At 44.0% G+C, this 27,789-nt stretch overlaps 1 protein-coding gene across 1 annotated transcript in view; it reads left to right on the top strand.

Annotated features, from left to right (window-relative positions):
- The window catches only part of SLC1A7 (solute carrier family 1 member 7), a 102,122-nt gene that overhangs the window by 12,676 nt on the left and 61,657 nt on the right, over nt 1–27,789 (top strand). Inside the window, exon 3 of the mRNA XM_090050291.1 lies at nt 24,910–25,125. Within this exon, the coding sequence (XP_089906417.1) occupies nt 24,910–25,125 (216 nt within the window). The remainder of the gene's footprint in view (nt 1–24,909; nt 25,126–27,789) is intronic.

Raw genomic sequence — 27,789 nt, 5'->3', positions numbered from 1 at the left:
AAAAAAATAACACAGAGGTCAAGATTTTGTGGTTGGTGCTTCTGCTGGGGTTGCCGAGCAGGGGAATTCATGCTGATGTTATGCTTGGGACCCATATTATGATTCCAGAAGCTTCCATTTTATATGGTGCTACAACTATCAATTGAGAAATCAGAGAAGACCTTGTCAGCATGGCCAGAAGTGAGAGTCTGCTGTAGCTATAACTATCAGATCTCTCTCCTTTGCCATTATAGATTTTGGTCTTGTGGAGACTAGCTGTATCGCAAATCAGCCGGTCAAGAGCTTGCAACTGTAGATTTCAGCAGGGATGCTGTCCAGACTGCATGGCTTACCGTGCTTCATAAATGTTTCACATGTAGGTAGCAGCTCATCCAAAGTGAGAGCAGGCTCCTCTCTGTCAGTAGCCATACTGACACTGAGAAGATATTGGAAGTGTTGATCTTAATGTCACTGTATGCCTTTACAGTCCATACATTTTTGTCGCTGGTGCGTGTTACCATGTCCCAGGTCAATCTGTTCACTGCCTTGAGTGCAGCATGGGATATGTGAATGAGGTGTCTGTCACCATATGCCTTCAGTTTGTCAGCTCTGATGCTCCACTAGAGATCCTTCATGTAACACAGCCTTTCACAGGAAGTCCAAGTCAGGTTTTCTGTAACCCAGCAAGCCAGCAGCAGAGTCAGATGAGCAAGCACAATTTCATGAAGACTTCCTGTTCAAGCTGAAACTAAAAGGCTGTGCCATTGTCATCCTACCGGTCTTGGTGTCACCTCATTACAGAGCCAACAGAGGTGGCACTCAGCATCATAAAAGGCTTGCCACTTTTCCTTAGTGTTACCTTTTGTTAGAAAAGACTTCAGCAGCAGACAGAGCAGCAGTTAGCTTCACACATACTTCTTTACAATTGCCTTTTCACTACTTAGTTTTCATATCCAGCCTTCATGGCTGCTTTGCAGGTGTTATACAATGTTTGGGGCAGGGAAGCAGTTAGCCTTGTTAATTTGAAGTCTGATGTTTGGGGCAATTTCTAGGGACAATTCAGAGCAAATCATGCTGTAATCCATCCAATATCGTGCCACACATGGCAAAAATTACTCTGCAGTAGTTTAAGGCTTTCTCTGTTCTGTTCAGGGGCCTATCCAGTTGGCGATGGTCCCCAATTTGTGCTTGGCCTACAAAAAAAAAAAGGAGCAAGGTACCATTCATGTTGGCACTTATTGCGTGTTGAACTAAGTGCAAGGTCAGGCTATGGCCTACCTAGACATGGCAAGATAAATTTGTCAGATTTGGGGAGGAAGCTAACTAGGGTATCCAGCTCACCATAGAAGCTTTCCTCTTTCCTTTTCAGGATTTGTTATAACTGATATATAACCATTCAGGATATCATGCTAAGCTAGTTGACAGTGCCACTTGCAATTCATGGGGACTGAGAGATGAGGATGTAATGCAGCTGCCTTAGGATGACACTAAGCCTGCACAGTACAGGTACCACACTAGGACAGGGCTGCCCTAGTATGAGCTACCATAATGCTTAGTAGCTTTACTTAAATTGTGCCTATGATTCTACTATATCTGAGTTCCTTTAGAGACTCAGCCCATTTTCTTTTGCTTTGGATTTAATTATAATTTTTTATTTAACACTAACAATTTGCTAGACAGGTAGGAAATAGAATGCATCCATTTCTGAATCACAGAGAAACTCGTTTCTTTTGTTTATATTTCAGATTTCAGCAGCTACATTTGGGCTGGGTTCATTTTGTTCCGTTAAAATATTGCAGTGCTTAGCCCTCCAAGTATGTTATGCATGACACAAGTATGTCTATATTAATTTTTATAATTTAGTATATTTATTGCTGGATACATCTGAGAGTGTAATAAGTGTTTGGGTACTTTGCCTTTTTGTGGCAAAATTAATGACTAAATATAGAACAATCTTCCGTTAAAGAGATTCCTATCCATAATGTCATCAGTTCTGGTATTCTTTATCCTTCTGCTTAGATTCTCCAGTGGGTCATCCTCACACCTACTGTTTAATTAGGAAACTACTTAATTAGAGCACCTCAAAAAGGCTTTATCTGGTTTGGGGGGATTTGTTTGCCCTTCAAGACCTGCTTTTATTATACATCAGAATATTGTCTCAGTCTCTTCTCTGTTTTCTAATGGGACCTTAGTGATGTTCCAGAACTGTTGTTAAATATTTGTTCTTCTTTTTCAAGACCTATTTATTTGCAGACTTCTGCCTGTGAATACTCCCTAAACAACTTAATAATATATTCATGTTCTTTGAGGATTTGGGGCTTGTTTAAAATGTTCTTTGAGCCAGATCTTCAGCTTGTCCAAATACTGTCCCCCAGTGTTCTGTTTGTTATCACTTTGGGGTGATATTTGGTAATGTGTTGCAGATTGGTGGTTCTGTACCAAATTCCCACTTTCAATTTGCTGCAAGGAAAACATTGCACCTCTAGATTTAGATTAGCACTTGCACACTGAATTTATAGAAATGTCTGTCTCATCTAGGTCACTAGAATAGCAGTCCTGGACAGATATACAGCTCTCTGAAGGCATTTGACAGTTTGCTCTTTATGATCAAATTTAACCTAGGAAACCAATGGGGGCATGTGTGCCATATCTTTGCATCAGCTAATCCTAGTTTTACATGAATGATGATGAGATCTGACCTCCGTGCAAGGCTATCACTGCTAATCCACTTCTGGTCCTGGGAAATCTGTTACTGTATTATCCTGACAAATTCATATAATTTTAATTTAAAAACAGGAACTAGTCTGTATGATGTAAAGTGTCTTCTCCAGATCTCCTTTTCTGAATATTAGTTACCCCACTATTGGACATGCGCAAGCTAACACTAAATTGGGTACCCAGGAGAGAGTATCACAGTGCAATCATTTTAGTACTGCATTATCTAATGGGGTTGAGAAGTCACTGCAGCAATGTTGCCTATGATTTGATAAGGATCCTTCTTAGAATACTATTTATTCAGTCCTGGGCTTTTCATTAAAAGAGTAGTAATGTTTTCCCCATAGAAAAATGATAATCTGCTATTTGAAACACAAGTTTCTTTGTTTTGTAACATTAATATCTGTAACTTGTTCAAGCCACATGGTATCCTGTCAGTATTTTTCATTTACAAATCTAATCTGAACATATCTCCCCAAAACACAAGAACAGACTTTGTGTTACTGGTTAACTGTTTTCTTCTAAAATTAAGACCACAGTAAAGTTAAATACCTGCGTACAACACCAAGCGATGTCCTTGATTTAGCACAACATGCTTGTTTTCAAGGATGAATGCAGCTGGAGCCATAAGGGGAAGTTTGTGCTATCCATTTCTGCCAACATAAAGTGTGTGCAAGTGTCCTTTACTAACTTGATCATGGTCATTGTGGTTAATTGAATAGAAATTGAAGGCATATACTGCAGAGATGTGGAAGAGATCTGAAGGATAAGCTAGCCCAGGACCGTTCAGATCTGGTGAGGCTGTGGGCCCCAGATGACACCAGCATGTGTTGCACAGGCTGCAGGCTGTGGGGGTGGGCCCCTAGGCCCCCTCACTGCATGGGCTGCTCCAGCAGTATGCAGACCCTCATCCTCAGCCATGCAGGCTACATTTGCAGAACATGAACCACTCCTTCCCCACCACAGGCCTTTCCCCCTTGCACAGCAGTGGGAGAGGTGGCTGCCCAGGGCCATGCCCTATATATTACCTGCTTGCAGACCCCATGTAGACTGTGGGCAACATCCTGGCCCTTTGTGGGCCACATGTAGCGTGCAGGTAGTCAGCCGGGCAGCCCTAATCTAGTCCTGTTCCTAAGCCATACCAAACATACATACTTTCTGAAAACCACAACTTCCCTAGGCATTTTCCATTGTCCTGTTGTTCTTATGGTGAGTACGTTTTTCCTGAGATTTGATCCAAATCTGCTTTGCTGTAATTTAAAAACTCACGGTGGCAAGGAAGAACAATTTTTGCCCATCTTCTTTGTGGCAGCTCTTCAAATATTTAAAGTCTGCTATCATGTCCTTTTCTCCAAAGTAGATGTACCTAGTTCCTTCAGCCTTTCTTCCTACAGCTTTTATTCCAACCCAGTTATCATCTTTGTCATTTATACCTGGATCCTCTCTAGTTTCTCTACATCCTTCTAAAAATGTGGTACCCAAGATTGTATGGAGTAGTGCAGCTGAGACCTAACTACTGCTGAGCCAAGCGGCATTATCACCTGTCCTTTTTTTGCCACAGCATCACATTGCTGACTCATGATGAATTCATGATCCACCATAATCCCCAGATCCTTCTCATCCATGCTATTGCCTAGCCAGTTAGCCTCCATTCTGTATGTTTCTTCTTCCGTATAGCACTTTACATTTGTCTTTTTAATGATATTTTGTTATTTACAGCATAATTCTCCAAAATATTTGCAGCCTCTCACACTTATGTATTGTCTTCAGATTTGAGCAGTAAAAGACCAATTCCTGTTCTTGCATCCAAGTCATTAGAAATATTAAACAGCACTGAGCCCGACACAGAGCCCTGTGAAACAATGTTTGACACTTTCTGCCAGTCTGACATTAATCCATTAATAGTTATTCTTTGCTTGCTGTTATTCAACCAATTATATATTCTCCCTGTGGTAATTCTTTCTAGTCCACATTTCCCCTGTGAACTCACGAGAATGGCATATAGGACTTTGGCAAAGTCTATCTGAAGTCCAGGTATATAATATCAAACACTTACCCCTTACCCATTAAATCAGTAAACTTGTAAAGAAAAAAATCAAAGTGATTTGGCCTGTTTTGTTCCCCACAGATCCATGCTAGAGGTCACTCTTTCATCCTCCAAATATGTGGAAATTGAATTTATAATTTGCTCTAGTAACTCCAGGTGTTGAAGTCAGACTAATTGGTCTCTATGTCCTTTGTCCACCCTTCTCATTTTAAAGATGGGCGGTATGTTAGCCTGTCTCCAGTTGTCTGGATCTTGTCCTTAGCAACTTTGTCAAGTTGTAACTTGTTTTTTTGCCTTTGCTTTTCTGATTGCTGTTAATTGAATAGAAATTGAAGGCATATACTGGAAAGAATTTCAATGAAAATTGAAATTATTATTAGCAATTTTAAGCAGATGACAAGAAGCCTATATCTCAGAGCTCTGCCTTCTTCAAAGTAGATGTGTATGGTTGTTCTTGTGGTCTTTCTTGTTTTCCCCAATTTGTAATGCCAAAAAACCCCCTGCTTCTACAATTATGTCTGGAGGTAAATGTTAGCACTGGTGAAAAGGAGCTGGACTACCAGCCTAGGAAGCTGAACTCAACTTATCCACAGGACAGGTACAGCAGCACTACAATCTCCCTCCACTGCTCTGTTTATCAACTCTGCCCAAGAAGGCTCAGTCTTCAGTGACCCATACAGTCCTTAGTCCCTCTGCTGAGATTACCAAGTCAGCCAGTTATGGTGACAGTTTTGTTACATGGATTTCACTTAACTAAGATCTGGTCTAAAACCATCAAAACCCTTGTATACAAACCACCTAACCCTTGTTGGTACCTTTCGCTTTTTTATAAGCTCGGCTTGAGTCACAGAATCATAGAAACGAAGGGTTGGAAGGGACCTCGAAAGATCATCAAGTCCAACCCCCCTGCTCTAGGTAGGAATACTGATTAAATCAAATGATCCCAGCAAGGCATCTGTTCATTTCCTCTTGAAGACTTCCAAGGTTGGGGACTGTACCACCCCCTTGGGAAGTCTGTTCCAGATTCTGGTCACCCTTACCCTAAAGGAATTCTTCCTTGCATCCAACCTGAAACCATCCTCTAACAGTTTATGGCCATTGTTCCTTGTCCTCCCGTGGGGCACCCTAGTGAACAGTTTTCTCCCAGGTCCCGATATTCACCTCTTACATGCTTACAGACATCCACCAAGTCTTCTCTTCCCCAGGCTGAACAGTCCCAGTTCCCTTAGTCTTTCCTCATAAGGTTTGTCCTCCAGGCCCTCGATCATTCTCGTGGCCCTTCTCTGGACCCTTTCAAGATTCTCCATCTTTTTCGAAGTGTGGCACCCAGAGCTGGACACAGTCCTCCGGCTGGAGTCTCACCTGTGCCAAGTAGAAAGGAAGTATCACTTAGCCCTGCTTGCCATGCATCGGCTAATCATGCATCCCAGTATGCTATTATGGATCACCTGATCTCCAGCACAGCAACCATGTAACATGAAGAGAGACACAATGCAGTAAATGTAGCACTAAATATCATAACTGTTGCTATTTACTATAGCCGCAGGGACACTAATATGCTTTTTCAGTGCAGTCATGGAAGGAGAGTCTGATTACTTAAATGAAATATGGCAAAGGGAAGGTTAATGAACAGTGGAGAAGGGAAAAAGATGTGAGATCAAAAATGCTCATTATTCCAAAGGCTTTTTGTTATCTCCTCCTAAGATTTTATTTTACATTTCTGGTAATATATTAAGACCTGGGAAGGCAAGAGCAGAAATACACAAAGGAAACAAAATCTACTACACACAATGAATCAGTTGTTCGGGAGATGGATAAGATGGGTAAACTTCAGAAGGCACATCCTAGGCCTGGAAAGGACAAAAAGTTGTTCTAACATGCGTATAACGCACAGCTCCCTGTAGATTACTCTGTTTTACATTATTACTGAAACACAGCACGCTGGCTACTGCCTCTGGCCCCAGTCCAGCCCTCCCATACATCTCAAGTGGGGGCTGCCACGAGGGATGACATAAGGAATTCTTCAGGAATAGTTCAGGTCATCTGGCATTAGTGTTTGGCCCCCACATTAAATGTTGTGGTACAAGTTTCTGTTCTACCAGTAAAAAAAAAGGTGCATGATACTTTAGTAAAAAAGTCATGTTGCAACAAGTTAAGTATGACATAACAACTAAATAGAATTGATCCAATAGAAATTGCATAGGAAATATCTATAGGGATCTAATTTTGCAGGATGCATGTTTGTTATCACAAAGTGAACTGGTGCAGAAAGAGTGGTTACAAATTGAGCATGAGTAATTGGTAGGCCTGTCTAAACCTTCTGTAGCCTTCTAAACTCATTTGAATACTTGAACACAGTTTCATAAATTAAGCAATGACATGCAAGGTTGGAGGAGTTGGATGCATTTACTCTGTTACCTCAGGATAAAAACATCTGTGACTCATAAACAGTTGAATGAATTTGACATTTGTTTATCCATAATTCAAGCTGCCTATGTTTTAAACTCGATTTGTTCTATTCTTATTCTGAAAACATCTGAAAGAGCTGAGGACAGAAAACTGACAGTTATTAACTGTATATTACCGTAAATCTAAAGCCTTACTGGTATATTTTATATTTAATTTCACTTGCATCCTGACCTCTGGCTTGGGAAAATATATTTTCTTTCTCAGAGCAGCTAAAGTCAACAAAACCACTTGCATTTTCTGAATGTAGATAATGCTACAATTTCTTGGCTCTTTTTTCTCTCTCTGAGTTCAGAGACTGCCGTACACTGCCTCCTACCATAGTGGGTCTACTGGACACTTCGAGAGCCCCGAAGTGACATTTCTGCTGCAAGGATAGAGCTATTAGGCAGTAGGAGATATCAGTAGGAATAGAAGTAATAAATCCTGCTGTTAATCCATGCTAAGATTAAAGCCTTGAATGTCCTCAAATTACTGTCTCTGCACTGGATTCAGGTAGCATGCAATGAGGGGGGAGGAAGACCCAGAAGGAAGATTTGAGGGTTGGTAAGATCTTGTGTTGTTCTTTTGTTCCATGCCCTAAAATATTTCTCAAAACTATAGTGCCACCCAGTCTAATGAGGAAAACCTGTGTTCATTGGCAGAAAGGACCTATGTGTGCATTTACTCTGGCAGGCAAGGTTCTTTGGGTAGATGTGATCTCTTTTATTAGAACAACTGAGTAGTTGGAAAAAAGTTCTCTGCAAACTTTTGGGCACAATCACCCATCTTTAGGCATAGGGAGTCTCTGCTGTTCTGAGACCCCAAGGAATGAAAAAGGCTAAAAGTGTGACAGGGTGTCAGTGAGAATGTAAATAGGTGGAAATTAGGAAAATAAAAGGTACAGAAGGGAAGGGAGGGGAGAAACAAGGGGTGGGGGGGAAAGCCAAAGATAAGTAAGGGAGACTCTACTGTAGTAGTTTTCCAAGGTAGAAAAGAGGCTGTCTGTGAAAAAATAAATAGCTGAAAATGAGGAAGACAAAAGGTAGAAGAGGAGGGGAGGGGAGGAAGGGGTGGAAATTAAAAGTGTAAAAGGTCAGGTTTGGCAGGTACCTGGTGAATCAGATGTCAGATAGGTTGTAGTGTGTCATAAATCCACACTGTCTATATTGGGTCCATGATTATTTGTATCTTGTAGATTTATGAAGTGAAGTTCGCGGGGTCATCTATGAAAGGTGTTTTGTAAGTTCCCTTTGAGGTTTAGAACTGAGAGATCGGAGAGGGAGTGATTGTCCTTTGCCCCCATAGGTAGTTGGGTATTCTTGTTTTTGATAGATTTTCATGTGTGTTCATTCTGGTGCACAGTTGTTGCTTGGTTTCTCCTGCATATTTTCCATTGGCGCATGTGGTGCACTGGATGAAATGTATAACATTTCTGGAGGTGCAGCTGTAAGGGGTCTAGTTATGGTGGGAGTAGTGGAAATGTGTTGGCAGGTTTTGCTTTTTTTGTCCTGGCATGGTCTAGACACATTTGGTATAGTCTGAGTCACAGGGAGTTTGCTTGTGATGATTAGGTTAGTGAGGTTCTGTGCTTGTTTAAAGGCTAGGATGGGTGGTTCTGGAAAGAGCTCTTTAAGAATTGGGTCTTCTTTTATTATGGGTTGCATTTACTTTCTTTCTTTAAAACAGCAGCTTTGAGGTAGACTAAGAGGTATTTAATGACATCTCTCCTGCATCATCTGGGGCCCTCCTGAACTGGTACAGATCTGACTGAGATGCTGTAAGAAAACAGTATACATGGATGGAATTGGGACTGCGTTTGGGACAATAAGGTTCCCAGTTTATTATTAACACCAAAAATCTAGTCAAAAAGCAAGAAGGAAATTTTGTGGAAATTATTTCATTTTTTGGTCAAAATTTTGAACATTTTTCTGATATCTAATATTACACAAATACAGTTTTAAAAAGCTGCAAGTTATGATGAGGCATTTGCCCATTTCAGATTATTTTGTCCATGATTCAGATTCACTTATGGGTCCAGTTTTTGCAAGGAGCAGAGGAAAAGTGAAAAGGAGAGACTATTTCTGTCCGAGTCAGCCAGGTTCTTTCACGCAGGCTTTGCACCTCTGTCAGAGTCTAAGAGCAGATTGAGGAAGAGCCAGTGTATTGCCCTGTGTTACTGTGTCCTCCAGAAAGTTCTGTTTGGGGCCTTCAGGAGTCAGCGGAGGGGCAGAGGCTCTTGCTCTTTTTCCGCACACAGGATTACTGCAGGAGCTGTGATGGTTGTGGTCACCCTGCCGGAGACAGGTAGTGAGTCGCAAGTTCAGCATTTCTCTCTGGGACAAGAAGGAGAAGCTGAGATGGCTCAGGGAAGGAGGAAACACCTCTCCACTTGGGCAGGGGGCTGTACCCCATGATGTTGCAAGGTCCCTTCTCCATGAAATCCTCTACTAAAGCCAAACCTGCACAGAAAAGAGGTCAGAGGTGGTCTGCACGTGTGTCTCAGAGCCCACTTCTTTTGCTGCTTCCCCATGCAGGGTGTCCCCCTGACACGAACAATGCATGCCCCCGTGACCCCCCAGCCTCAGCAGTGAGGGGCGAGTGGCGACCGTGCACAGGCGCCACCAGCAGCATTGGTGGTGCTTTTCACAGGGGGTGCACTGCCAGTCGCAGGGGGTTCATATGACCCACTATGCATCGCCAATGCCCCCTGACAATGTCTTAGAGCAGCCCCATGGCTTCCATAGGAATGAAACACGCAGATAAGGATCTGAATGTCACACAGACACAGGCTGAGCATTCATGCCCTCATTCCCTTTCTGTGCTAGCAATAAAAGTTAGGGCAGCAGTAGGCAAGAGGCACAAGACCACCTCTCCACTTCTACAAGATCAGCCTTGCACTGGAGTGATTGTCCTGTGATCCACAGAGCTCAGGAAATTCTGGGTGTGGCAGAATACTGGGCTTGCGATTTCCGGCACCGCTTGGGGAGCCACGGGCTTTACAGAGCGGGCGAGCGCGCGGCTTGTGGGGCGGGATTGGAGGTAGCTTTATAACCGCCTTCGAGGTCGCCGAGCTGACGCAGGTAGACGACTTAGAGTAAGTTGTTAGGTTTTTTTTTATAATAAGTCTATAGGATGTCTGTTGGTTCATGGGGTTCTGGAGCAAGCTCTTGCTTTCCACCACTGGAACTAGTCCAATCATGGGTGCGGCTGCCGACTCCTTAAGTCCCAGAACTGGTTAACAGCTCATTGAGATGGGATGTTAGTAGTAGAAGTTATTACGGAGTAGATATAAAGTGAAGTAAAAATTTGTTTTATTCACTTACCTGGCCTCACCCTCTTACGAATAAGAGGGGAGGCCGGCTGGAACGAAGTTGCAGTAAATATAAGTATAGAGAGCGTAGATATGCTGTCTAAGCTACGAAGAGAGGCAGTCGAGAAGTGGAGTCTCCGATGTTTCTTCAGTTACAGTATGCCAGATACAAAGGGGGTCTGTTGGTTCACGGGGTTCTGGAGCAAGCCCTTGCTTTCCACCACTGGAACCAATCCAATGATGGGTGCGGCTGCCGGCTCCTTAAGTCCCAGAACTGGTCAACAGCTCAAACGGGATGGTGAATACAAAACTGTAACACGGTGAATCATTGTCGATTGTTGGATTTTCGAGGCCTTGGTTTTCGCTGGGATACGCCCAGGCGGGGAGGCTGAGGACCGGCTTACAGGGTGATCAATCCTGAAGGGTTGTCCAGTCGTCGTCTCTGCTACTTCCTGCCTCCTTGCCTCTTTTATAGATGTTGGTTGGACTGCCTCTGTGACACTAATTATGATATAAGCGAAGCATACAGGGATAGGATAGTTTCTTTTACATAATAGTTACTAGGTAGATTTTCTACATAAGTTTTGTTTCTGCAGGAATGACACTTACAGATAAGAAATGAAACTTACAGAATATGCATGTGCAGCTTAATACAAGTGTGGAAAACTACAAAGCTTTCATTTTGATTAACAGCCAAGATTACAAGGTCACATAAATGTGAGAATGCCGTGCGGCAGTTATACAGAAATGAAATAAGATTTTTACACTGGGCAGACGCATTTTTAAAAATAATTTCCTTTATTTACATGCTTCAATGTAAAATTCCTCCTTTACACTGCCAAACTTTTTTTTTTGTCATCACTCTAAAGTCTTTAAGGTTTATAGTAACAGTCTGTTCCAAAATGGCAGAATGGAATAGCTTCTTGCTCGGATCAGGAGAAGGCTGCAACTCCATCCTCATCTGTAGACATCTTCATAAATGGATTGTCTTGAAAAAGATTAATTTGTCATTTACCAGTGTCATTACCCCAGCAGTAGTGGCCAGGGACGGATCCAGAGGGGGTGCAGTAGCATAGCTGCAACCCTCCTTTGGATCATACTGCACTGCAGAGCTTCCAGGGACTTTTTAAAGTTCCCAAAGCTGGTGAAAACACTCTCTCCCTTCCATTTCCTGCTCAAAGACATGCCCTCTCCCTGCCCCTTTCCTACATCCCCACCTCTCCTCCCCATTCCCTGCCTGCCTTTCCCTGCTCTTCTGAAGGTGGAGAAGTACTAGAGCTATTGCTGTCTGCTGCACAGGGCCTGGGCTCAGCTGGGGATGGGGACGGGGACAGTGGCAGCAAAGATGGACAGGGGTTCCCCTTCTCTGTGCTGTGATGGGGCAGGGTGGGGGGAACTCTCCAGTAATCCTGTTACTGTTGCCCCTCCCCAAATGAGCTCAGCACCTGCTCAGCCCAGCTGGCTCTGAAACTGCCCTGTGCCCCAACTGTGGAGAATACAGTAGAGTCAGGAAGGGGGGAAGGGAAGGATGCCACAACTGAGCAGGAAGGGAGGGCATTTTCACTTGCTTTAGGACTTCAAAAACTCCCTAGAAGCTCCCACAATGTAGTCTGTCCACACTGGTGAAGCAGAGGAGACTGGGAGCATGGGGTCTGCATTGAGGGGCTGCACCCCCCTTTGGGAAATCCTGGATCTGCCCCTGGTAGTGGCTATCAGGAAAACTATGTTGTACTCTTGATTTTTGTCACAGACCTCTGGCTTGTCTCTAGACGGGTCTCCTAAACCCTGTTTCCTACTGAAATGTGTGGCTAAGAATGCTTCCCTGCATCAGCGAGGGCTAAATTTGTTTGCATTTGCAAAGCACTGAGACCTCTGGAAAGTAAGACAAAAATGCAAACAGTGCAGTGCAGAGACTTTAAAGGACTGACCTGAACAAATAGGTGAGCAGGCTCACACCAAATAAATCAAGAGGCATTAGTGAATGCATCACTGCCCTTCCACGCAGCTAACAATAATATAATCATCTCTAATGCAGCAGTGGGAGGGGCTTCCCAGCCTCAATGGGAGATCTTGCTTAGGAAAGTTTTTTCCGTGGAATGCAATTACAAAATGAGAATATGATTGGGGTGGGGGTGAATAAAAACAAACATGATTCGAGTAATGACGGTTGGTGGTTAATACTTGACCATTACTTCTTGACAGGATTACTGTCTTTCTAATCACACTAATCCCCTTTGATAACTTTATCCATAATCCATCTATTTCAAAGCAATATCCAGATGGCTTCTGGTGCTGAGGAAGAGAAACATGCATGCAGAATGGGGTCGTATGATCAGCTTCTTTTATTTTCCCTCTCCACTGATATGTTTGGATATTGAGGGAGATCAAGAAGGATGTCATATAGGAAGCTTCTGATTTTACTAATACATGTAAAAGGCCTCCTGTGTATCCATCTGATGTGCATCAGCAGCACCTAAATGACCCCAGAGAATCATCAGCTCTAAAGAGAAATTGTGTGTTATAGGGCTGTCTAATTAGGGCTACTGGAAACCTTGAGCAGTTTCCCTCATCATTTTTAAGAAATCATTTTGTAAAAGTCTTTGCTTTTCCAAGCAGATTTTACTTGAAGTGGAAATGAAGCACATTAATCACTAGTTTCTGTTCTCTGGCCACCATTGAGTAGTTTTATAAATACCTGGCCTTTTATATTTAATCAGTCTTCTAGTTTAAAAAGAATCATGTGATCCTTGAGAGATTTCTTTCCCTTCCATAGTCCCTTGTAGTTAGATACCATACAGTGCTTTGTGACCTTCCAGCTTCTCTGGATCTTCTCTCTTTCTGGACTCCTAAACTGAGAACCAAATGTACAAACCAAATACTGGCAAGAAGGTTTCCTGATTCACGTTGGTAAAAATGGTAACCTTGCTGTAGACCCTACTGAGGCAGTCTGATAAAAGGCTCTACATCAGGATGAAGTATTACTATTATGGAACATCCCTTTGACATTAATCCAGTCTGATTACATAAAACAATTTAGCCAGACCTGTGCCACATGGTCGATGTACCGCATGGCAATATTGGGTGTGGCTTTACACATATCAGCAGTTCTGCCTATGCATGTACTCTTACCTCAGGGTAGATGCATCTACACTTGCGCTTTACTGCAATTGACTAATTTGCTCCACAATAAAGCATCATCTACACGTGTGGTGCTCTCAGGCCACGGTAAACTAAGTAACTCCTCTGTAGGATAGTACTGTACAGGACAAGTACTGTCCTACAGCAGAGTTTAGTGTACCACAATGCATGCGCAGAGGGTGACCAGGGCTGGCTGGGACATGAGGGTGCTATGGTGTGAGGCGACCTGCTGAATAGCCCTGCATTGTAGCACCCTCATGCCCCAGCCAGCCCCTTTGCAGCATGTTGAGCAGAGGCGGAGCAGCTCCAAGCTGACAGGCTGACTCCCCTGGATCCCCTGCCAGCTGGGGTTGCTCTGACCTGGCTCGGCGTGCTGTGGTTTTGGGTGCACGTGTAAACTCTGTGCTCAGGAGCAATCAACTCCAGTGCAAACTGCTGGAGTTTATTCACATGAATTAATAGCACCTGTAGATGCATCCAGTAAGTAGAAGCCAAACCACTTTAATACACCACTCTTTCATTGAGGACTAAGCTACTACAGTTTAGCTGTTATTTACTCTAGGGCAGAGGTTTTCAAACTATGGTCTGCGGATCACCACTGGTCTGTGAGCTCCATTCAGGTGGTCCGCAGAAAAGTTGCTGAACAATCGAGAATATCTGTACTTGGCCCTGCACTTGATTTATTTTTTCTGACGACAGAGTTCAGAACAAAAAAAAGTTTATTAAGTAGTCTTCTGAGATGTTCAGCAATTTTCAAGTGGTCCATGAGAAAAAAAGTTTGAGAACCACTGCCCTAGGGTAAGAGCATGTCCATGGGAAGATGCACACAAGAAAGCCTGGCCACCATTAACCCCCTGAGTAAATTGTTTATACACCTATACCCCAAGTGTTTCTGCTAAGCTGATTAGCAATGAAATATTTTCTGGCAACTAAAATCTTGTTACATTGTAGAGCCTTTGTGCCATTAAAATGGTATGTAGAAGGATTAGTGAGATTTCCTGGTAGATTAGGATAAAAGAGACAGGAGAGAATGGGCTATTATATAGAAAAATACTTCATCTTCTAGAAAATAGAGCAATGTAAGTACAGAGCTAACAAAGGCCTCAGTGAAAAGATCTTTCACTTTTAAAAAATAAAAATCTAAACCCTACAGCTAATGCAGATCATTATGCAGATACGGGCCATCAGTGTGCAGCATTTAAAATCTGTGGGTGCCTCTACACATGCTTCAGTGCATCTAATTAGAATGCATGGTAGCAGACTTAATCCACATTCTAATTATAACACTCTAGTACTGCTGCAGTGTCATGTGTACAAGCCCCTGCAAATGAGCTTTAGTTAAAGTGTCCCATGGCCATTTTTAAATGTGCAGGGGCTTGATACACATGACGCTGTGGTGTTTTAATTGGAGAACCTCTCCAGGAACCACTCTAATTAAAGTGCTCCCACCCCTAAGCATACGTATAGGCACCCTTTATATCTATCAGTAAACTGGCTTTAATGAGGTTAGAGGCTCTCAGAAATGTATGGACTCAATGATCACAGAACTTGCAGCAGATACAATGAAGATGGCCAACTTTTCAGACTGTGGGTGAACTCTGGGAATCCACATCATGGATGTTCATCAAAGATTTGTTTGATAAATTAGGTTGACGCAGGAAAAAGAAGAAGCAGACAACCCCAGGGAATACAAAGAAGAGCCCCTGAAAGATGTTTTTTTTCTGTGTAACTGGAACAATCTTTGCATCAGATAAATAGCTCATGGGTGTAGGAATGAGAGGAGTACAGAGTAATACTGGATCAGACCTATGAGTCATCCAGTTTTTTATAACATCTCTGAGACTGGCTAGTGCACATGTTTCAAAAGAAAGTGTGAGAAACATTTTTACCCTGATTAGAGATTTGGCTTAAACCTGGAGCATGAGGTGTAGAATAAGCAATACATGGTCTTGGACATAGAGCTGGGGAAACTGTTGAGATATTCTTGTTTTCTTATGTGGATGAGATTGTGTCTGACAAGAAGTGGAATATAAAAAAATCTCAGTTTGATTCGGTCTGTTTGGAAGCTCATGTCTGCTGATCTCTGTTCTCTAGGAAACATGAGGTACATTTTTTGCTGTCATTCTCCCATATACTGTAAGTGCTGTTAGGATCAATAACAAAGACCTTGTCTTTATAGAGGGATGGCATATTCTATATTTCATGTAATAGTTATAGAATATGCCATGTGATGGGATCATTTGACCCCTGTTGACTACCTGCCCTTTGGGCAGGGGGCTGGACCCTATGATCTTGCAAGGTCCTTTCCAGCCCGAATGTCTTTGAAATCTATGAAATTAGCTGGTTGGGTTAAGAAAAAATGACAGTCACTGCCAGACAGGTTATACTAGTTACTAGATTTCTCTCCTTGAAGGTCAGAACATGCTTAAAATGAGGCATATCTAATGGCACCTGCAGCCACTAGCATAACTGGGACTGGGGCAGCCACCCCAGGTGCTGACTGGGTCCTATGGCCTGGAGCACTTTTAGCTGCTTTGTCTGCAGCCTTCACAGAATTCTCTTCTGCTACTGCCCTTACTCCTTTTCAGTAAGGTTTGATTGTTAATACCGTGTTGGACCAGCTATATAGTTGAGAGAGATGTTACCAACAAGCTTTTGGGCACAAAGTGCCCTTCCTTAGTTGTCCCCAAACTTGTCTAACATCTTTCCCAACAATATAATTGGTCCAATTAAAGGTATCACCAAACAAACCTTGCTTCTTGCACATTTCCCAAACTGTCATGAGTGTAACAGTATTACAGTTTTATTACTTCCTAGTTTGGGCATTGGAAATGAACCACATGATGCTTTCTCTATGTCCAGGCCCTAGCTCAGCCCTTTTTCCCTCCATTGGTTACACCAGTTGTGCCTCCACAGTTAATTACTTTTGAGGACTTTCTCATCACAGTCCAAACTGATCATGACTTTTATCTGGTGGCAGGATAATCCCATTACAGATGATGATCTTGTTAATGAATATCCCCAAGACAGAACAATCTTATTATTACCCCCCTCCAGGATTTGTCACCTAAGAGCCAACATGTGATTAGATCTGAACTAGAGAACATACCCCTATGTGTAGTTCCCCTGTCCTTGGACTACTGATGACTTCCAAAGGCAAATGAAGCAGCAGACACATTTTATAAGGGCTTTATTCCAAGAGACATATACTGTATTAACTCAAATCTAAGACACCCCCGAATTTAAGGTGGCCAACAATTAGATTCTGTACCTGGAAAATTTATAAATTTGTTATAATTTTCCATGTATAGAATCTAATTATTGTGGGGGTGTCTTTAATTCATCCTCCCATCACTGTAAGGTAGCAGGTAGCGGAGGGCAGCTTATGTGGGGAGGTCAGGAAGCTTGCCCCCACTTGCATCTGCCCCTCTGCCACCTGCCTGCAGCCCCACAGTCGCAGGTGCCCCCTTTCCACTCTTTGTCTGCGTCCCCTCCTGCTCTCCCCCCCAGCCTCTGTTTTCCCTCCCCTTCAGCATCTGCTTCTTCCTCCCCTCACCCCTTACCCTTGCTCCATGCAGCAGAATTCATCTCTGTTTTAGCCTGGGGCTCTAAGTATGGCTTCATCCCAGTCCAGTCCCCATAGCAGTGCTGCATGCCAGTGCTACAGGGCTGGGCCATGCCCATTACCGCATGCTGCACAGAGCAAAAGTGAGCGGGGAGGGAGAGCAGAAGGTGGGGTGGAAGATATGGGGGTGCAGAGGTAGTGAGGGTGGGGGCAGGCAGCAGCTGCAGCTACAGTCCTGACTCCAAGTAGGGGCCCAAGCCACAGCAACCACCTGCCTCCCCACCGCCATTGTACTCAATTCTAAGACAAGGGGGGGGATTTTCCCTCAAGTGAAATAAGGGGGCTTATCTCAAAATCAAGTAAATACTATAGATGTACTTGTTTTATGTATAATCAAACCCCATCTCACTTTGCATCCACAGTGCCTATAGGCCCAGCTCCAAGAGATGATAATCCCCTGCCCATTTATAAACAAACCCAACGCAGAAAACAGCAATGAGATTTTCATCCAGCTCCACCATTAGGATCAGGCAGTTAAACCTGTAGTAGAATATGTACAGACCCCAAGGCCTGTTAAGTTATAGCTTGTACCAATAGAGGAAATCACAAAGATTTTGAATTCTCATATTGTCTTATGTGGAACTTTAGTAACAGTTACCAAGAGGAAGGGCACTGGTTTCAGTCCACATGGACTAGGGCAGTGGTGCTCAACCTTTTTGTCTGGCAGGCTACATCGGCAGTATCTACAGGCTGGATCCAGCCAGTGGACCCAATCTGGCTTCCCAGTGGGCACAGTGGGGCCCCATCTGGCCATGCAGAGGGAGGCAGGAAACAGCCTGGCCCTGATCCAGCTGTGCAGGGGGAAGAGGACTTGTCCCAGCCCCAACCTGACCCTGTGTGTGGGAAGGGGCATGACCCAGCCCCAATCCAGCCCCATGAGGGGCTTGGGGGTGTGGCTCAGCCCCAATCTGGCTGGGTGAGGGGGAAGGGGGCTTGGCCCAGGCCTGTGGGAGAAGGGAGCATGGCCTAGCCTCAAACCAGTTGTGTAGTGGGAGGGGGCACAGGTTGGCCCCTTGGGAAGAAAGAGACGTGGCCCAGTTCCAACCTGGCCAGGCATGGGGGAAAGGGGGCATGGCCTGGCCCTAAACCAGCCATGCAGGGGGAGGTGTGTGGCCTGGCCCCAAGGAAAAAAGGGGACATTGCCCAGTCCCATCCTGGCCAGGCAGAGGGAAAGGAATGTGTCCTGCTATTCTGAGTGTGTGTTTTGTTTAACTATTAGGAGAGCCTGTTTCATTTAGGGGCTATATGTCATTATTACTTGCACAGCGCCAGCTAAATAGTGTGACACCTGCCTGAGAGCCAGATGGGACTGAGTGCGTGCTTAGCAAATCTAAAGATTACACCAAGTTGTGTGGAGCCAAGGCAGGGCTAGGATCTAGAATGACTTGGACAGACTGGAGAAATGGTCTGCAGTCAGCCAGATGAGAGTCAACAGGGACAAGCGTAATGGCCTGCACTTGAGACAAACAATTGCATGCACAAATGCAGACTGGGGAATGATTGGCTAGGCTGCAATACTGAGAAAGGCTGGCTCCAGAGAAAGACCTGGAATTACAGTAGACCAGGGCTGTCAAAGGTATGGCTTGCAGACAGGACCTGGCCCACAAAGTCCCTATCACCCAGCTCACAGTATTGCCCCTTGATCTAAGCAGGCCCTGCAGCGTGGACAAGACCAGCGACCACAGGCAGGGCCCAGGATGCACCAGCTCTGGGATCCATGCTACATGTAGTGTCTGCCCTGGCCAGTCCTGGACTGTGCCACACACAATGCCCACCCTCTGGCCAGTCCAGGACACATAGCACATGCAGCACCCACTCCAGCTGGTCTGTGACCCATGCTGCATATGGCATCTGCAGGCATGTCGTATTGTGCATGTCCCAGACCAGTTGGAGCAGGTACTACATGCGGCAAAATCCCAGACCAGAGGCATATGCCGTGCAGATCACAGATTGGCTGAAACAGGTGCCACATGGGGCTCATGTTCAAGAACAGGCACTGCAGGCTCTAGCTCCAGCTTGGGGATCCATGGGCCTGACCTGCCCCATGAGCTAGCCCCATGGCACTCATTCAGTACACAGGGTTAAATGAGTTTGACACTCCTGCAGTAGACTGTAAGATGAACTTACAATGTGGTCTTGTTGCAACAAATGCCAACAGCATCCTGGGTTGTATTAACAGGAGTGTCACTTGCAAATCAAGGACACTGATTCTTCCACTCTATTTAGCACAAGTGAGGCTTCACCTGGATTACTGTGTCCAGTTTTGAGCCCTACACTTCAAGAAGGATGTGAAAGATTGGAAAGAGTCCAGTACAGAGCAACAAAAATGATCAAGGACCTGGGAAACATAACTTTTGAAAGGAGGCTGGAAGAAATAGGGTTATTTAATCTGAAGAAGAGAACACTTATTGTCATCATTGGCAATCCCTCACAGTCAAGGCTAATTGCCTTCCACGATTGCCTTACCTGAGGGTCAAAAGATGGCTAACAAGGCCAATCCAGGGTCGCTGGATTTTACTGCAATTTGGGTATGTGTTTCTGTGTGGGGTGGGAGGCTCTGGATTCTTGATTTGGTAGAGAAACCTAGGGGGGATTTGTTATCAGTCTTCCAATACCTGAAGGATGATTATAGAGAAGATAGAGGTGGGATTATAGAGGGATTATAGTCCCCATAAAGGACAGGACTAGGAATAATGGCCTCAAGCTGCAGCAAAGGAAATTTCGGCTGGAGATTAGGAGGAACTTTCTGACTCTGAGGGTGGTCAAGCATTGGAACAGGCTACCTAGAGAAATTGTGCCTTGATGGGAAGTAGTTGATCTCATGAGATCCCTTCCAGCTCAATGTTTCTATGACCCTATCATCATTTTTCAGACTCTTTTAGGCTTTGCTTATACAAGAAGATGGATGGACAGATGGATGAAAAGAGAGAAGTGTGTTTGATTAGGGAACAGGACTGGGAACTAAAAGGTATAGACTGTTCTCAGCTAAGCCACAGTAGGCCTCACACTTTGCTCCAGCTTCTCTCTCCCTCTCCTATGAGGGACCACACACCTGGATAACTCACTCCCTGGAAACTCACTGGCACAGCTGTCATTGACTGCACTAAGAGAAGGCAGTCAGTGCCCCAATAATTTCCCTTTATTTCAATGAGAATTACACATGCCCAGCACTTCTCAGGGTGTGGCTCCAAACAGGCTGCAGCGGTTTTACAAAATCTGGGGGAGTTTAGGAGGATTTCTCTATCTTTAATATATTCAGGGCCAGATTACTGCATAGGCAAACGAGGCACATGCATATGGCCCTGAGCTGCGGAGAGACCCAGTCCTTCCCTCCACAGCTGCAGCACAAATGGCCCTGTCTGCCTCCCTTCTCACCTCTACCCCTCACCTCCACTGGCCTCGCCACTACCATGGCTGCTTCCTAGCAGCAGCTCTAAGTCCTGCTCCCTGCAGGCGGCAGTGCCAGGGTAGTGAGGGGTGTCTCTAGGAGCCCGAGGCCCATGCATTTGATTGCTTAGGGCCCACTAATGGGTTAATCTGGCCCTGATCATATGAAATTTCTTGACAGAACTATTTCAGGGATGTAGGTTGTAGTCATGTTGGTTTAAGGACATATGCAGACAAGTTTATTTCGGTAAATACGGTATCTTTTATTAGACCAACTATTTGAGTTGGTCGAATAAAAGGCATTGGATTTGCCACACCTATTGCATTATTTAACAAGTGCAATGTAACTCATTTTCATTTACAAGATTTAGTGACAAACAAAGATAAATCAAAAGCCAGAGCACAATTACTGATTCTTATAAATAAAGCATATTGTATTGGCTTTCCAAACGGAAACACTGTGCAATCTAAACAACCAGGTTCCACACACACTTAAAGCATCATATACACTACAGGCAGTTCTTGACTTACAACGTTTCGCACTAACAATGTTTATACATTGACACCCTGTTTCAACTTTCTGACATCAGTTTCGACTTTATAACGCTTGATCCAATGTGGTGCTATGCCAGTGAACAAGTTTGCTACGTCACCCATCTCCCTGGAGAACGTCTGTCCAAACTTGCTTGGACACTTTCTTTAAGAAAGCAGACAGCACTCCAGAAAAACCTGCGGGCAGGACTCCTGAGAAGACTCCAGCCAAGAACTGGTCCCTCCCAGTGCTAGGACATACAGACAAGTCCTCCAGTTTTGCAAATAAAAGTACCAAATTCAATTCGTTCTTATTTGTTGGCTCAGATTGTTTATAAGTGTTCAGACAATGATATTTGTAAAACAGTCATAATTCCCAGAAGTTCTGTGTATTTTTAATGAATGATTGATTATCTGAACGGTTAGTATTGATTGAGACAAGGGTTTTCAACCTTTTTTGACGAGTGTACCCCTTATGATGGGTACCCCCTTCTGGATGTGGAGTGAATGGGGGTCCTCTGGGGACCAGTTGATGAGCAGAGCAGGTGGTCCCCTGGTGGCCAAATGCAAAGCAGTGTAGTGGCGGTAGTGTACGGTGGTGCACAGCAGCGGCACTCTACATACCCCCTAGGGCCTCCCCAAGTACCCCCAAGACAACCCCTGGATTAAGATATTTCATTCACTGCATGGAATCAATGCCAGCTGATCACTCAAATAGTGTAAGCAAAAAATAGCAAATAGTTAAACTCAGCAAATTCCTGTAGATAGCAAATAAATCTGAAGTAATTAAGCACTTGTTTGAAAATGATCTAATAAACTGGAAAAAGAGTCTATATTTTTCACCCAGTTCTAAAACCAGCTTACATCATCTTAATGGGGAGCCGGAGGAAAAGCAAGGGCAATGTTGGACCCCTGCTAAACCAGATGGGGCAACAGACAACTGACGCCCAGGAAAAAGCCAACCTATTAAATAGGTTCTTTGTGTCAGTCTTTCATCAGTCCCATGGGACGCCCATGCCTGCTATGGTGTAGTGCCCGAAGACTGGAAGAAGGCCAGTGTGGTGCCGATCTTCAAGAAAGGGAGGAGAGTGGATCCGGCTAACTACAGGCCCATTAGCCTGACTTCTATCCTGGGGAAGATCTTAGAAAAGTTTATTAAGGAGGCCATCCTTGATGGACTGGCCCAGGCTAACATCCTAAGGGATAGCCAGCATGGGTTTGTTGCGGGTAGGTCTTGTTTGACCAATCTCATTTCCTTCTATGACTAGGTGACCTATCACCTGGACAAGGGAGAAGAGATTGATGTCATATATCTTGACTTCAAAAAAGCTTTTGATCTGGTATCCCACGATCACCTCTTGGCCAAACTGGCCAGTTGTGGCCTTGGCTCCACCACGATCCACTGGCTGGGAAACTGGCTCCATGGTTGGACCCTGAGGGTTGTAATTGATAGCAGTCACTCATCATGGTGCCCTGTGACCAGTGGGGTCCCTCAAGGCTCTGTCCTGGGACCCATACTGTTCAACATCTTCATTAATGATGTGGACATTGGAGTTAGGAGTGGACTGGCCAAGTTTGCCGATGACACCAAACTTTGGGGCAAAGCATCCACGCCAGAAGATAGGCGGGTGATCCAGGCTGACCTGGACAAGCTCAGCAAATGGGCAGACGAGAACCTGATGGTGTTTAACACCGAAAAATGCAAGGTTCTCCACCTTGGGAGGAAAAACCTGCAGCTTCCTTACAGGCTCGGCAGTGCTATGTTGGATGGCACTACAGAAGAAAGAGACTTGGGGGTCATCATTGACCACAAGATGAACATGAGCCTGCAATGTGATGCTGTGGCTAATAAAGCATTTTAGTTTTGGACAACCTCATTGAACAGTGCAAGGGCAAAGAGATCCCATGCAGTAAGAACTAGCAGAAGGTGTTTGCTAATAGACGGAAGAGTCAAAAAAAGATTTTGTCATTTCAGCAATTCAGCTGCATAAAAGGGCCACATTGGATCAAGATACTAAGGTTGTACTTCTCCAGTATTTTTCCTTGCCATACAGTTAACGAAAATAGAGAGAAATTATTTTAAAAATATTAAATGTAAAGCAAAGCCAAGAAAAACATTGAAGTTTCCACATTTATTAAAAAATCTAACCTCAGCCTTGGATGATCTAAAGCTTTATTACCCTGGACCAAGTTCAAAGCAGCCTAGAGCAAAATTATAGCCCAGATGGTGGCTTGTCTACTGCACCTACACGGGGGAGAGAGGGAGTGTAAAGCACGCCATTGGAAGCTACACAGGCTGCAGGGTAGATTCAGCTTCTGCAAAACCACTGCTGCCCATCCTGCATTGGTGACAGAGATGTGTGCAGGGATGGGTAGCGAGCACAGCATTCACTTCTCTTGCCAGAGTGAGGGCTACACTTGCTGTATTATTTTCAAAATACAACTGAGGTGAAGCTTGGAGGCTAACGACAGGGTGTGTGCATTCTCATCATGGTCAATGGAATATCTCCTATTACTATCCATTTATTTTTTCACAGAAAGAATAACAAGCTGTTAAGGGCATGTAACTCATCCAGAACCAATCATTTAAATGCAAATTAGCAGCAATCATAAATCAATACTATCTGTATCTTTCTCAGGTACTTATGGCTCCTATTACTTATTATTGACATTACTATCACACTTAGGATCCCTAGTCATGGACCAAATGTCCATTGTGCCAGACACTGAACAACAGAGAACAAAATGGTGTTCCCTGCCCCAAGGGCAGTGGGCAATAAAGCATGAAAGTGCTTGTTTGAAAGTCTAACAAGTGAACCATGGAGGCTAGCAAAATGGGCTGATCCAAGGCAGGAGTCAACTTCTCAATGCTGAATGAGATCTGATGGGTAGGGTAGGACAAGCACCTTAGATTTGATGAAGGAAGCCAGTGGTTGGATGGAAAGAGGCAGACATGGTCAAAATAATGGGCTAGCAGAACGGTCACTGCAGCTGCATTCTAAGTGCGCCCGTTAAGGCTGGAGAAAAGGATGCCGCAATAATCTAAACTAATCTAACTAAATGCTTAGATGCATTTTTGCTTTGTAAATGGCTAGAAAAAGGCTGTATCTTAGAGATGGTATGCAAAAGGAATCTGCGAGGTTCAAATTTATTCTAGATTCAAATGTAATCTACCTTGATTGCGGAACCAGGCAAAATACACAGTAGGTTATTGGTCTAAGTGATTCTTGTCTACAGTGATCAATCGATTATGTGAGAAATGAATCTGGTAATCTCATTCCAGTTCTCACTGAGTTGGAAATCCATCAGACATATTTACAATTAACTGGGTGTGTCTACTCGAGACACTTAATGCCCATTGGACTGATTTTACTGCACATTAGCTTGGCTGGCAAAAACTATGCTAATGTGCAGTAGATTAGTCCCTTGGGCCTTTAATGTTGTTGTGCTGCTGTCTGCCCCGCCATTCTCCCCAATCCTCGGTGGCTAAACTAGTTGTGGGCCATTAAGTCTGGTACTTCTTTCAAGCTACCAGAATCTGGTCTCTTAGCTCAGGCAGCAGGGGCATGTGCTTTGAGACCCAGGTTCAGTCTCCTTGACTTTCCTTGCAGGATCTATACAGGGTTGTCGTGTAGAAGCAAGGAAATGAGAATAAGTCAGAAATGAGGTTTTGTACTGCACTCATTGTATGTGAAAGTTTCTGTATGTTTTGTGTTTTTTTTTCTACAGCTTAATGTCTGGGCTAGCAGCCCTGGATGCAAAGACCTCTAGTCGATTAGGCATCATAACCGTCACTTATTATCTGTGGACAACATTTGTGGCTGTGATTGTGGGAATAATTATGGTCTCCATCATCCATCCTGGTGGGGCAGCACAGAAGCAGAACACTGAAGAAAGTGGAAAGCCAATTATGAGCTCTGCAGATGCCTTGCTAGACTTAATTCGGTAACTACATTCATTCTTACTGCTTTCTGAAGGTAACATTTTGCACTTTACATATCTACATGAGGAATTATGGTTTAAGGATATGTTTTGAATTCTGTGATGATCCTTTTGGGGAATACAGAAAAAAACCTTGATTTAAAGGGAATGTCTCAAAATAAGATTCTAAATGTTAATAAGGAGCTTTTATTCCTCTTTTTGCATGGTATTAGTATAAGGACACACCCACTGTAACAGGTAGGCTACAAACATTAAAACAAAAAAGGACGTATTTTTTCCAGAGTTTGTAATTAGTTAGTCGAATTCACTGCCACAGGACATTAATGAGGCCAAAAACTTAGAAGGAATTTTTAAAAAGGGATTTCAGAACATTTATTTGGAAAACAAAAAGAGCTGCAATGACATTAGCCAGGATAGCAAAGTTTTATTATATACAAACCTCCATATTTCAGGGTTGTACCTCTGATTCCCAGAGACATAGCAACAATTACTAGTGGCCACTGTCAGAGAGAGGTAATGATCCTTAGGGAACACCCCTATAGTCATAGGTAGTAGTTGTTCTGATTTTCTTCCACACCAGAATTAATAAGCAGAGCTGAGCATGCTTTACTGGCCTCTATTGGAGCGTTCCACTCAAAATCAACATTTGGTGGATAGCACGGACAAGTTAGTTTCATTGGGTAGGACAGAAGTGTGCCGCAGCTCCAGATATTCTGATAGAAAGACCACATGTTGTTTCATTTGATACCCGGATAACCTGGTAAACTCATGCCATGCCACTGTGCCAGAGGTTCCAGCATCAGCATGTGGGCAATGGAAGGAAGGCCACTTCTGGAGATTAACACACTAAACTTTGAAAATGTTTCTCTCTCAAAGACAGAGGGGCTGACCCCACAAGCTCTCAGTACGCTGATCTGTTATTGGGCTCATTGGGATCTCTGTACACTGTGGGCTGGGAAAACAGGGCCCTAAGTTTGCGTCTCTTCCTCCTCCTGGTTGCAGCTAGATGGTTGTCTGAAACTTACTTTCCTATTTGATTGTCTCTGCATTTTTACTATTATTATTATGATTTAGATGGCCCCATGATGGGTCAGCTTCCCTGTTCCCCGTTCAGGGGGCAGTACTACTTAATTTGACCAAAAGAGAGCAAAGGGAAGAAAAACTGTATGTCCCACAGGCATATATCATCTTCTACTCTCTTCAGGACCAAGAAGGGACATGCTACTGCTCCCAGCAATGTTTGGATTTAGCAAGATGGGGCATGGCCTGCCAGAAAGTAATATGTTCTCCAAAACGTATACACCCTAAGAGAACAAGCCAAGCCCACCCCAAGCAGTCTTAACTTTCATCCTTTCCTGCACAAAGGACTGCCAGAGACGCTGGTATTGATTTGGGGTCATGGTTCCTTGATGAGCTCTGAATACCTGGAGGGGGAGTCAATAACTCATGTAATATTATACACTTGTGGTAGGGATGTCACATCCATAAGGGTGTCTACATGGCACAATGCAGGGCTGTGCAGAGGCACCCAAGAGAGCACAGCTACTGAAGCAGTGTAGCTGTTGCAGGAGCAAGCCACACAAGCTAAATTAGCCCTCCCTCTGAAAAACTAACTAGTCCAACTAGGACCCTCAATGAATGCAAGCTGTACTGCCTCAGGAAAGTGAACTTGCTTGCTCAGATTTACCTCATGTGTCGTATCTACCCATATACCATATGCACCCTTTTCCCCAAAATCAGACTTCCAAAACTGGAGTGTGTGTCTTCAGTGGGGAAGCTCATTTTTTGTTGCTGGAATAGAAGCATGCATACATGGTGCTAAAATGGCTGCCACTTCTCCCTGAGTCAGCAAGCAGCAGAGGCAGAATGCTGGGGTAACACCCTCATAGCTCCTGGTGAGCCAGTAGCTTTCGGTTAAAGAGCCCTTAGGCTGCCCGAGGGGTAATTGAGCTGTTGCATGCTCTGGTCTTTCCTGTATTGCAAAACTGAGACTGAGCCATTGAGGCTAATAGTCTTTGCCCCTAATGACTCTGAAGTGCTTGATGACAGGGAACCATCTAAAATTATTACCTTCCTGCATGGACGGGTTACACAAATGTCTTCACAGAGACACAGACAAGGTTCTTTGGGTAAATACAATATCTTTTATTAGGCCAGCTCAAATGGTTGGAAAAATTCTTCTTTGCAAGCTTTCAGGTACAAATACCCTTTGTCAGGCTGAGGAAGCGTCTGCAGTTGGTCTGTGCTCCAACTATTTGAGTTGATTTAATAAAAGAAATTGGATTTACCCAAAGAACCTTGTCTGCCTATGTCCTTTGACCAACATGGCTACAACCTATACAGAAACAGCATTCAGAAAATCAGGACACTGCAGAGACTTAACACATTACTATAGCACTCCTTACTAGCAGCAAAACCTCTAGTTGTTGCAGCTGCTGCTGTGCAGATCTGACTCTGGAGTTATGGCAGGAACAGGCTGTTAAATCCCAACATACCATTCTTACAGCTACTTTTTAGATGAGAATGACCTTTTGAGAAATCTGATTTTCTCTCTCTGCTTTCTGTATCTCCACCCCAAATATAATCCCATTTATTAACAGGAAGATTAGTAATAAAACAATGGCAGAGACTTGGTCTTCCTGTTTGCTACATGGTATGGGTGAAATT

This window comes from Crocodylus siamensis, chromosome 5 (genome assembly GCF_052110815.1).
Source record: "Crocodylus siamensis isolate JL-2025a chromosome 5, ASM5211081v1, whole genome shotgun sequence".
Taxonomy (NCBI): domain Eukaryota; kingdom Metazoa; phylum Chordata; order Crocodylia; family Crocodylidae; genus Crocodylus; species Crocodylus siamensis.
The sequence above is the reverse complement of the archived record's forward strand: the minus strand, read 5'-3'. Positions and strand labels throughout refer to the sequence as shown.